General features: G+C 41.8%; 1 protein-coding gene across 1 annotated transcript in view; it reads left to right on the top strand.

Annotated features, from left to right (window-relative positions):
* Positions 1-11,604, top strand: part of LOC146617709 (NACHT, LRR and PYD domains-containing protein 3-like) — a 35,202-nt gene extending 23,598 nt beyond the window's left edge. The window contains exons 9-15 of the mRNA XM_085373515.1: positions 4,320-4,354; positions 4,708-4,769; positions 8,395-8,638; positions 9,355-9,620; positions 9,765-9,878; positions 9,947-10,088; positions 11,303-11,604. Coding sequence (XP_085229641.1) covers positions 4,320-4,354; positions 4,708-4,769; positions 8,395-8,638; positions 9,355-9,620; positions 9,765-9,878; positions 9,947-10,088; positions 11,303-11,604 — 1,165 coding nt within the window. The remainder of the gene's footprint in view (positions 1-4,319; positions 4,355-4,707; positions 4,770-8,394; positions 8,639-9,354; positions 9,621-9,764; positions 9,879-9,946; positions 10,089-11,302) is intronic.
* Positions 11,605-11,656: the final 52 nt, after the last annotated feature.

An 11,656-nucleotide genomic window follows, 5' to 3' on the forward strand; every position in this document is an offset into this window, starting at 1 on the left:
CTTTTTACAGCCCATCAGGTAATGTTTTCTTTAAATTAGACTAACTTCAGCACCCTGATGTGCCATTATGTTCCTGTTAGACGATCATGCAAACAAAAAGTTGAGTGGACAGTTCCTGCCATAACACGATTGCATTGTATAAACGTGGTCATTTTTCTCCCCACAGAATGAACACAAACAACACCTGAGTGTGTCAGGACCTTAATCTCAGCACTGACTCTTCAGTGTTGCTGTGACGTAATGCATGTTGCTAGAGTTATTTGAATTTTCAGCTACACAGTTGCTCACAGTTTTTCTGATGTTTGGCAGCTTGTTACAAGCTCAAAGAAGTCCTGCCATTAATTAATTCTTAATTAATTATTAATTCTTAAATATGATCAAATCATCTCTAATAATTGGCTATGTACCACAGGCCTTCAAGCTGGCTGTAGTTAAACCTTTACTCAAAAAGCCATCTGTAGACCCAGCAGTCTTAGCTAATTATAGCCCAATCTCCAACCTTCCTTTCATATCAAAAATCCTTGAAAGAGTAGTTGTCAAACAGCTAACAGATCATCTGCAGAGGAATGGCTTATTTGAAGAGTTTCAGTCAGGTTTCAGAGCTCATCACAGCACAGAAACAGCTTTAGTGAAGGTTACAAATGATCTTCTTGTGGCCTCTGACAGTGGACTCATCTCTGTGCTTGTCCTGCTAGACCTTAGTGCAGCATTCGATGCTGTTGACCATAATATCCTATTAGAGCGATTAGAACATGCTCCAGGTATTACAGGTACTGTGCTGCAGTGGTTTGTATCATATCTATCTAATAGACTCCAATTTGTACATGTACATGGAGAGTCCTCTTCACACACTGAGGTTAATTATAGAGTTCCACAGGTTTCGGTGCTAGGACCAAATTCTGTTTACACTATACATGCTTCCCTTAGGCAGCATCATTAGAAGACATAGCATAAATTTTCACTGCTATGCAGGCTGTAGTTAAACCTTCATGGACAGCTCTATCTGTCCATGAAGCCAGATAACACACACCAATTAGTTAAACTGCAGGAATGTCTTAAAGACATAAAGACCTGGATGGCCGCTAACTTTCTGCTTCTTAATTCAGATAAAACTGAGGTTATTGTACTCGGCCCTGAAATTCTTAGAAATATGGTATCTAACCAGATTCTTACTCTGGATGGCATTACCTTGGCCTCCAGCAACACTGTGAGGAACCTTGGAGTCATTTTTGACCAGGATATATAAATATGTAAGACAAATTGTTTATGTTTCTGTTCTGTGTCCTGTGTACTGTTTGTTTGTATATGTGTCTTTCTGGCTGCTGTTACAACCAAATTTCCCCTTGTGGGACACTTAAAGGATTATTCTATTCTATTCTTCCATTCGATATGTCCTTCAACGCACATATTAAACAAACATGTAAGACTGCGTTCTTCCATTTGCACAACATCTCTAAAGTTAGAAATATCCTGTCTCAGGGTGACGCTGAAAAACTAGTTCATGCATTTATTACTTCCAGGCTGGACTACTGTAATCTTATTATCAGGAAGTCCTAACAACTCCCTGAAAAGCCTTCAGCTAATCCAAAATGCTGCAGCAAGAGTACTGACAAGGAGAAAGAGAGAGCATATTTCTCCTGTTTTGGCTTCCCTTCATTGGCTTCCTGTTAAATCCAGAATTGAATTGAAAATCCTGCTCCTCACATACAAGGTCTTAAATAATCAGGCCCCATCTTATCTTAATGACCTTGTAGTACCATATCACCCCATTAGAGCACTTTGCTCTCACACTGCAGGCTTATTTGTTGTTCCTAGAGTATTTAAAAATAGAATGGGAAGGAGAGCCTTCAGTTTTCAGGCCCCTCTTCTGTGGAACCAGCTTCCAGTTTGGATTTGGGAGACAGACACTATCTCTACTTATAAGATTAGGCTTAAAACTTTCCTTTTTGCTAAAGCATATAGTTAGGGCTGGACCAGGTGACCCTGAATCCTCCCTTAGTTGTGCTGCAATAGACGTAGGCTGCTGGGGGATTCCCATGATGCATTGAGTTTTTTATTTCCAGTCACCTTTCTCACTCACTATGTGTTAATAGACCTCTCTGCAGTGAATCATACCTGTTATTAATCTCTGTCTCTCTTCCACAGCATGTCTTTATCCTGTCTTCTTTCTCTCAACCCAACCGGTCGCAGCAGATGGCCGCCCCTCCCTGAGCCTGGTTCTGCTGGAGGTTTCTTCCTGTTAAAAGGGAGTTTTTCCTTGCCGCTGTCGTCAAAGTGCTTGCTCATAGGGGGTCATATGATTGTTGGGTTTTTCTCTGTATCTATGAAGCGCCTTGAGGCGACTTTTGGTGTGATTTGGCGTTATATAAATAAAATTTAATATATAAATAAATTGAATTGACAGCAGTGGTTTCCACACATTTGGAGGTCGGTTGTTTATACATTTTGAAATGAGCCTTTATAATTAAAGCCACCACCATCCATGTGCTGACTGACATCTGCATAATATGCAAATACTATTTAAAAAAACAAGTCATAAAAATCATTATTTCATCTCTCCAGTTCCCTCTCTAGTTATTATATCTATCAAACCTAAAAGACGGCACCTTGGAAGAAACGAGAAACGAGCTTTAGTGGTCACATACATATTCATAAAGAGTACAACATGCAGTGAAATGTGTTGTGTCCGAGCTGCAGACAGGCTGCAGATGTAGCCGTGCCATTCCAGGCCATGGTGTTTGGCGTGGGGGGCCTAGTCAGGACCCTTACTGGATACTGGGAGGGAATCAAACTTGCAACTTCCGCTCCAAAGGTGTGTGGTCTTACCACTACACTATCCAGCTGCCCTTGTAGTAAAGTGTGCAGTCAGTTTGATCAGTATTTTGGAAATGTTTTGTGATTCCGTACACCAAATACCAATATTCCTGGTTAAAGACCAGGAAGAGAGGCTGTATCCCAATTCAGGGTCTGCAGCCTTAAAGTACGTAGCCTCAACGATCCTCAAGGGCCACGTACTCAAAGACCGCTAAGGCCAGAAGTGCGAGGCTTGTGAAATGGGACGCTCTAGCCTCCGTTGCGCTGCCCAGTGCCCAGGTTGCCTAGCAACCATGATACTAACAGCTGGAAACGTGTCATACAGCTTTGTTTGACAGAAATGAAGGAGAAATCTTTTGTTCATTTGTTTGTTTCTTTCTACATGAGCTTTGATCATTCTCTGTAGGATTAAGCTCAGCTATTGAACGGCGTATATTTTAAAGTAAAGGCTTTAAAACCAAGTTAGTACAAACGTCACTAATGTCACATAACTTTGCCGACATGTGGCCAACAGTAATGTTTTAATGTTCTTCATCATTAAACATTTGCACATAAATAAGTGACATAATATTCAGTACTTACTTAAAGTTTACTCTTCGGGCGCCCCTCATCCGCCGTTTTTTTTTTCCGGCAAAATTATCCACACCCACCGCCGCGCTATGCATTCTGGGATATGTTGGGCCACGAAGTCTACACTGCCACAGCCTTAAAATTCAGGGAAATGAAGGACGCATTTCAGGGCCGCATTTCGAGCAGCCTTTGAATTGGGACAGCCTTCGGCGCGCCGCTGTGACGTAATCGGCCTTGAAATGCGTACTTTAAGGCTGCAGACCCTGAATTGGGATACAGCCAGAGACAAGTCCCTGGATGGGAGGAGTTAGAAAGTTCATCCAACAAAAATATCTGTTGCAAATTAGACATGTGGATTGTCCACTGTCGAATAAAGGAGCAACTGAAAGAAGAAGATTCATTTTATGTGAGTCATGCACAGTTTAAAATGTGAAGGGGGTAAAACTGACCCCTTTGCAGTTTAGTTCCAGTTTGGTTACTGTGGCGCTGCAATCCAGGGCAGAGATAAGAGACAATAGTTATTTGGGATTCTCATGGGTAGCATTAATAAAGTTAGTTCAAACTTAATCGTTCTCTTAACCTGGCTGTAGCTCAGGTGGCAGAGCAGGTCAGCCACTAATTAGAAGGTCGGTGGTTCGATCCCAGGCTGCCCCCTGGGTGCATGCCAAATATCCTTGGGCAAGATATTAACCCCATGATTACCTGCTGGTGGTGGTCAGAGGGCCCGGTGGCGCCAGTGTCAGCCAGCCTCGCCTCTGTCAGTGCGCCCCAGGGCAGCTGTGGCTACAGTGTAGCTTGCCAGTGTGTGAATGGGTGAATGACTGAATGTAGTGTAAAGTGCTTTGGGGTCCTTAGGGACTAAGTAAAGCGCTATACAAATGCAGGCCATTTACCATTTAACTCTTTAACTGTGGGTGTTGTGCTTGTGTCTGCAGTTTGCAGGAGAAAACAATGAGATCCACAGACACCTGTGAGTACTGAAACTCAGTTATCAAGAACGTATTAAATGATTATAAATGTTTGTGTCCTAAACTCACCACAGAAATATTTATAAGAGATTTAGTTTAAAGCTCTGGAAAAGACATTCTACTCACATGTTTAAGATCTAAAACCATGAGAAGACAGTCACGTTCAGAACAGTCGAGGTTAATCTGATAATTTGATAATCTACATGTGTGTATTTCATGTTTTACGATGATTTACTTGGAAGGTCACGGTTCAGCTTTGATCTTAATGAATGAAATGTATTTTCAAGTAGAAGGAAATGATGCATAAAAAGCTGCAAAACCTTTGTGATGTCAGCTTTTTGTCTTCTAACCTTAGTGGACTCTGGTTTCGAACTGGATCATACCACAGCAGAAACAGATCAGGAGGACGTGATGGAGGTGAGAGAACAATGACCAGGTCCTGACGTTCCTGATATACAGGTTGGGCCATTTATATGGATACGCCGTAATAAAATGGGAATGGTTGGTGATATTAAAGTCCTGTTTGTGGAACATTAGTATATGTGAGGGGGCAAACTCCTCAAGATGGGTGGTGACCATGGTGGCCATTTAGAAGTCGGCCATCTTGGATACAACTTTTGTTTTTTCAATAGGAAGAGGGCCATGTGACACATCAAACTTATTGGTAATGTCACAAGAAAAACAATGGTGTGCTTGGTTTCAACGTAACTTTATTCTTTCATGAGTTATTTACAAGTTTCTGATATGTGTTCAGTGTAGAGATGGACCGATCCGATATTACGTATCGGTATCGGTCCGATACTGACCTAAATTACTGGATCGGATATCGGAGAAAAATAAAAAATGTAATCCGATCCATTAAATATCACGAAAGCACTTCACAAAACTTGCAACACGCCGTAACTCACCTCAGAACGTTAGCACGTCGGAGCAGTATGCATCACGTGATAGAGCGGCTGTGGCATGCGGGACCTGTCGGTGGATAGCATGTGGAGCTTCGCTAGCAATCCGGCATTTCATCTCCGACAAAGTTATCCCCGAGAGAAGTAAAGCAAGTGTGTAAGTCCATCTCTGAATGTTTGTAAAGCATTCCTGCGTTAAGCTTACCAAACGATATATGGAGCGACTGCCTCTTCTGGCTGCTACTTCAATCATGAAACTGCTTAATGATCAGCTGATCGGCTTTTCTGTCGCGAGTCCGTCTCTCTGGTTTGTTTTTGGCCCACTTTGCACCAGAAAGAGGAAACCAGCGGCTGAACAACAGCAGCACGTTTAAGCTTGATCAGCTGTTGTTAGAATTTATTTATTATTACTTTCTACTCGAGGATCTTTTTCTACGTAGCTGACGGCTGGTAACTGCAGGGGCGGATCTAGCAAAGTTTAGCCAGGGGGGCCGATAGGGCATTAACAGGGAAAAGGGGGCACAAAGACATATTTTTCTTTCTTATTCTCATTTAAAATGTCTAGCTTTTAATAAATAATTATCCGAATCTTACACCCAAAGTTTTAATTTGATGTAAAATGAATAGAAGTCAATTACTGTATATAGTGACTATTAAGTCTAATATATATACCCTAGTAAGCTATAGTACTTTTTCCTTTGGGAAGGTACCATCTGTGCAGTCTGCAATTTTGTTGAAGAAAGATGTTGAATCTATTTAATATTTCTTGAAAAATAATTGATTTCTGTGCATTTATTTTTTCACACTGCATCAAATTAAGGTTGATTACGTCGATTAAGCATCATGAGGTGGAGCGTGAGGGGTGGTTCCCTATTTTTTATTTATTTATTTTTGTTGTTGCTGGGAGTTGGAACCCTATTAGTTAGGTTGCTTAATATTTACGCTAAGTACTCTTTAAAATACCAGAATAGGGAGGATGGTGTAGGTTTAAGTTTGTTAGATTGATCAGTATTGCTGAACTATGAAATGTATTTTTTTTTGCATACAGGTATAACAGAATAGCTTTAGTGTAGTTGTTGTTTTAAACTTGAGTATGAACTTATACAAAATGCAGCAAGATATTTAAAAAAAAACAGTTTTGTTGATTAAAAAACACTATATCGGATTCATATCGGTATCGGCAGATATCCAAATTTATGATATCGGTATCGGTATCGGACATAAAAAAGTGGTATCGTGCCATCTCTAGTTCAGTGTGCTGCCCATTGTGTTGGACTGTCAATGCAACCCTCTTCTCCCACTCTTCACACACTGATAGCAACACCGCAGGAGAAATGCCAGCACAGGCATCCAGTATCTGTAGTTTCAGGTGCTGCACATCTCGTATCTTCACACCATAGACAATTGCCTTCAGATCGGGAGACCTTGGGGGCCATTCAACTGGCTCACGATGACCAATCCACTTTCCAGAAAACTGTTCATCTAGGAATGCTCGGACCTGGCACCCATATTGTGGTGGTGCACCATCTTGCTGGAAAAACTCAGGGAACGTGCCAGCTTCAGTGCATAAAGAGGGAAACACATCATCATGTAGCAATTTCAAATATCCAGTGGCCTTGAGGTTTCTATTGATGAAGAATGGACCCACTAGCGTTGTACCCCATATACCACACCAAACCATCACTTTTGTTGTTCCAACAGTCTTGGAGGGATCCATCCAATGTGAGTTAGTGTCAGACCAATAGCGGTGGTTTTGTTTGTTAACTTCACCATTCACATAAAAGTTTGCCTCATCACTGAACAAAATCTTCTGTGTGAGCCGAGGGTCCTGTTCCAATATTTGTTTTGCCCATTCTGCAAATTCTGTGCGCCGATCTGGGTCATCCTTACTGCAGTAGCTGGAGTTTGTAAGGGTGCCATTTGTGAGTAGCTAATATCTGCCGAAGGGATGTTCGACTAATGCCACTCTCCAGTGACATGCGGCGAGTGCTACGCTGTGGGCTCTTGCTGAATGAAGCTAGGACAGCCACTGATGTTTCTTCATTAGTGACAGTTTTCTTGCAAATCCAACACTGAACCAGTTTCACGAAACTTAGCAAGCAGCTTGCTAACTGTAGCATGGGAGATGGGTGGTCTCGTAGGGTGTCTTACATTGAAATCTGCTACAATGACCTGGTTACTGCGTTCACCAGATATCAACACAATTTCGGTCTGCTCCTCACGTGTTAACCTCTTCGACATGTCAATGGCTGTGAACAAAGAGAAACTTGTAAATAACTCATGAAAGAATAAAGTTACGTTGAAACCAAGCACACCATTGTTTTTCTTGTGACATTACCAATAAGTTTGATGTGTCACATGGCCCTCTTCCTATTGAAAAAACAAAAGTTGTATCCAAGATGGCCGACTTCTAAATGGCCACCATGGTCACCACCCATCTTGAGGAGTTTGCCCCCTCACATATACTAATGTGCCACAAACAGCACAGACAACCATTCCCATTTTATTACGGTGTATCCATATAAATGGCCCACCTGCAAAGTTCCTGACTTGGTTAGATGTTGTGAAATTGTTTTTCTAACTGTGGTAATAAAGCAGTCATCATGACCTTTAGCTGTCTTCTGTGGTCATTCAGGTGTTTTGTGTGAGTTGCTTAGCTGCTCAGTGCAGATAGTAGGTTTGAGGTTCTTGCTCTCTCTGACTGGTTTATTTGGGTTTTTTCTATTACGATTTTCATGCAGTTTTCCTATAATTCACAGCGTGTACATCAGCTAAATTTGTTTCTTCACTGAACACTCAGTCAGGTTATTGGTCTAGCTAGCTGATGATGTTGCTTTCTGAATTCTAGTCTCCAACAAGCTTCATGCCTGCAGTTCAAACAGAGTCTGCACGAATCTGTTACAGGTAATGAAAAGAAATCCACATCTCCCCTGTTTACAGCCTCTCTGGTAACGTCTTCTTTTCATTAGACTAACAACCACATGACTAGTATCACAATAAAGTAATCTCTGCTTGTAGCAGTTGTTGTATGTTTAATATAAAGCCAACCAGTTATAGAACGTACGCATGTGATATGACGCGAGGTAACAGCTCTAATTTACAGATCCATTTTCAGATATTTGGGTTTAACAGGTTTGCAGTGGTCATTCAGATCCTCTGTGTCACATAGTTTCAGGTGTCCTAGTCCAGGTGTGTTCCTGTGTACTCTGACTGGAGTCATGTTTAATATAAGTCAGGAAGCAGAGCTGCTGTACAGGATTGTCCAATGGGATGAGGACCTCCTCCATCCAGCCAATAAAAAGGCTGCAAGCCCGCTTTTCAATATTGAGAGTTCAAAGGATGCAATCCGTCAGCTTCACCTCCCACACTGTGAACCACAGGAAGGTGAGCAAAGCACTGCTCATGACATGACACAACTGTTAATCCATAGTTCTGATGGCGTCCCCTACTGGCTATAGAATTTGGTATTTTTCTGCTGACTGACCATTGCTGATGTTTGCCTGACAAACATTTTAATCCAGACATCCTGCAGATCTCACTAATATTTTTATTTCACATCCACTCAGCCACCACTGTTAAGCAGAATGTAGAGAAGCAGGACCTCTACTAAGAGCAGCCATAAATGATCCTCCAACTTTCCCATTGTGGACAGTTAAAATGTCTGCCTAATTATGAACCACACTGTACAATTACAGTAACAATTAGGTGGTAGCACAGACCTTAGGATGGGAGGGATGTAAGGAGAAACATCTGTGCCATTGCAAGAAACAAACTTAATTTTTCAGAATAACTGAAGAAGATTTATTCATTTTTAATAAGAAGTTTCGGCTGCTCACTTATTTCCTGAGCAGTCGGTGCTGTTGATGAATCCACGCTTGATACAAACCTGATTGGAAACCTTTGAGTGGTCTTTTTAAGACCTCTGTAATAAACAATGTGCAGAAGCCAAGGAAACCCAACGACTGATTTCTAAGCAGTGTTTGATTCTTTATCTGACCGTGGACACCATATCAAGGCTTTATATCTAAAATCAGATTCACTGTCACTGTAAGGAGGTTTTGGGAGTCAAACAGATGTCTGATGGCTTTGTGTTTTCACAGCTCTGCTTTCCGACTGTCTGTCTGTAGTCCACATCTCTGCTGGTAAAATGAAGGTCCTCAAGCCTCGAAAGATCACAGACACTCACGTGATCGTGGAAGTTACTCACCTCTCTTCCTTTGGCCTCGTCTGGAACATAAAGAGGTTTTGGAACAAGGACAAACCAGTTTCGGGTCAGGTTTTGCTGTTCCTTGAACCAATAAACTTTAGAACACAGAGACAAAACCTCAATGTGCTTCTCCTGACAAGCAACATCCCAGTGGAAGAGGTAAAGATCTATGAAAAGCTTCTCACTCAGTCCTAACGTTTGACAGAGCTGCTGAGATATGTAGTAAACGGTTTTGTACTGATGATGAATAGGTAACACTGATCTATTTTGGATAAGCCTTCTAATTAAAATGGTCTTTTAAAGGTCAGGGTGAAATACAGAGATGCTAACTTCATCCAAGCGCCTTCCAAATGTAAACTCATCAAAGATCACAGATACACTGTTCTCTGTCCAGTTGCCTATAAAGTCCAGCCTCCAGTAAGTACTTCTGTTAATTAAACTACTCCTTGTGGTTATGAAACTCATGCTGTGGTCCTGCTTTGTAGGAAGAAGATTTTGACCTGGACTTTGGAACAAACTACCCTCCAACATTTCAGATCCGCCTTCCTGCAGACACTGAAGAAGTCACAATAACAATCCAAGGCCAAACAAACACAGATGTCTGGAAATGCACTATTGATCTACCAGGTAAAACCTATATCTACATCACTCCGCCTGACATTCAATTAGAAATTATGAGTGATATATGAGTGTGCCTTTTTAGTATGCCTTATTTCCTTCATTCGTGATTTACTCCCATTTAAAACATGCTGTGATGTTCTTTTATCAACTCTCATTCTGGCATCATTTGCACTGTCCAGGCCCAAAGGCTCCTTTAGATTCTAAATGCCAAGAGTAAGGCACAGCTGAGGGTCCAGAACAGTCCAAATTCCAGAAATTGATCAGTATGGCTGTTAAACCAGAGTGTCTAGGCTCACCAAATAGGGAGTCAGCAGATGACATGCCAAGTTCTGACTGCGATGGTTTTGCAAAAATACAATGAAGAGCACTGCTTTAACTGTAGACGTAAATTAAATATCAGTTAGGTTTTGGAGGGAGGGTGAAGTTTGCAAATGTAACTCTAAGATTATTGTCTAAAATTGTACACTCAAGCTAGTAAAACAGAACAGGACTGGCAGCAGGTTTAAAGTGAAAAGCTAAACTTCATGCACTGGTGGGAATCCTGGACACAAGCGCAGTAAAGTACAGCCTCCATTCTAAATAGGACACCGATAATGAGGCCATCAGCGGTCAGGTGAGTAATCAGCAATATCTCACAGGTGTGCAGCAAAAGAGCAGGAAGTCGGGTGAGCTCTGCCCCTGAAACAAACAGACCACACACACACACACACACACACACACACACACACACACACACACACACACAGATAGAGGAAACAAGAGAAATAGGTGAGGCAAAGTACATAAACAGTGTCAGTCAGTGAGATGTCCACCCGGGTGCCTGATCAACAACTGTCAGAAGGCACCGAAAACAAGAAAACCTAAAGCGCAGAAAACATCTGTTAGTTATCGATGTGTTCCTGTTCACCTGAATCATTTTACTACCAAAAATGAACGCTGTCAGGGCAAACTCCATTATATTGTCCTCTGGAAGTTTTTAGAAGACTAGTCTAATAGTGTGCTGGACATACACAAAAAACCCCAAACATCAAATGTGTTTTTAATACACAAGACACAAGCCGCACAACAGTGTCAGTATGTCACCACTTAACAGCACCAGATGTTTAGCAGGTGTGTATCTGCAGGTTACTCTGTGCACAAAGCAGTATCACATACTCACAAGCTCTGTCACACCTTCACTTCAAGTTACTGAACATAGTTTTCCTGCTTCCTGCCCCCAGAAAGAACACGCAGTCAGTCAACTCCCCAGATCCTCCCACCAGACAAGCATCTGTTTGCAGTTCGGAAGCAGTTTGTGGATCAAGTGTCAGATTCGACTGTGAACCAGCTGCTGGACAGCCTGCTCCAACAGGGAATTATAAATAAGGAAGAAATGGATTCAGCCAGAATCAAACCCAGAGCTGACCGAGCTCGAGATGTGATAGATGTGGTGCGAAACAAAGGAGAAGAAGCCAGCTCATCCCTGATTGATGGCCTCCGTGAGTTGGATCCATACCTTTCTGAAACCCTGCACCTGAGCTAAGATGAGCTGCGACTGTTCTTTAATGAAGTTATTGTAAAGCTGTACTGCTGTC

This window comes from Diplotaxodon limnothrissa, linkage group LG15, assembly GCF_057381915.1.
Source record: "Diplotaxodon limnothrissa isolate DT_005_m linkage group LG15, D_limnothrissa_male_GT1.1, whole genome shotgun sequence".
Classification (NCBI taxonomy): Eukaryota; Metazoa; Chordata; class Actinopteri; order Cichliformes; family Cichlidae; genus Diplotaxodon; species Diplotaxodon limnothrissa.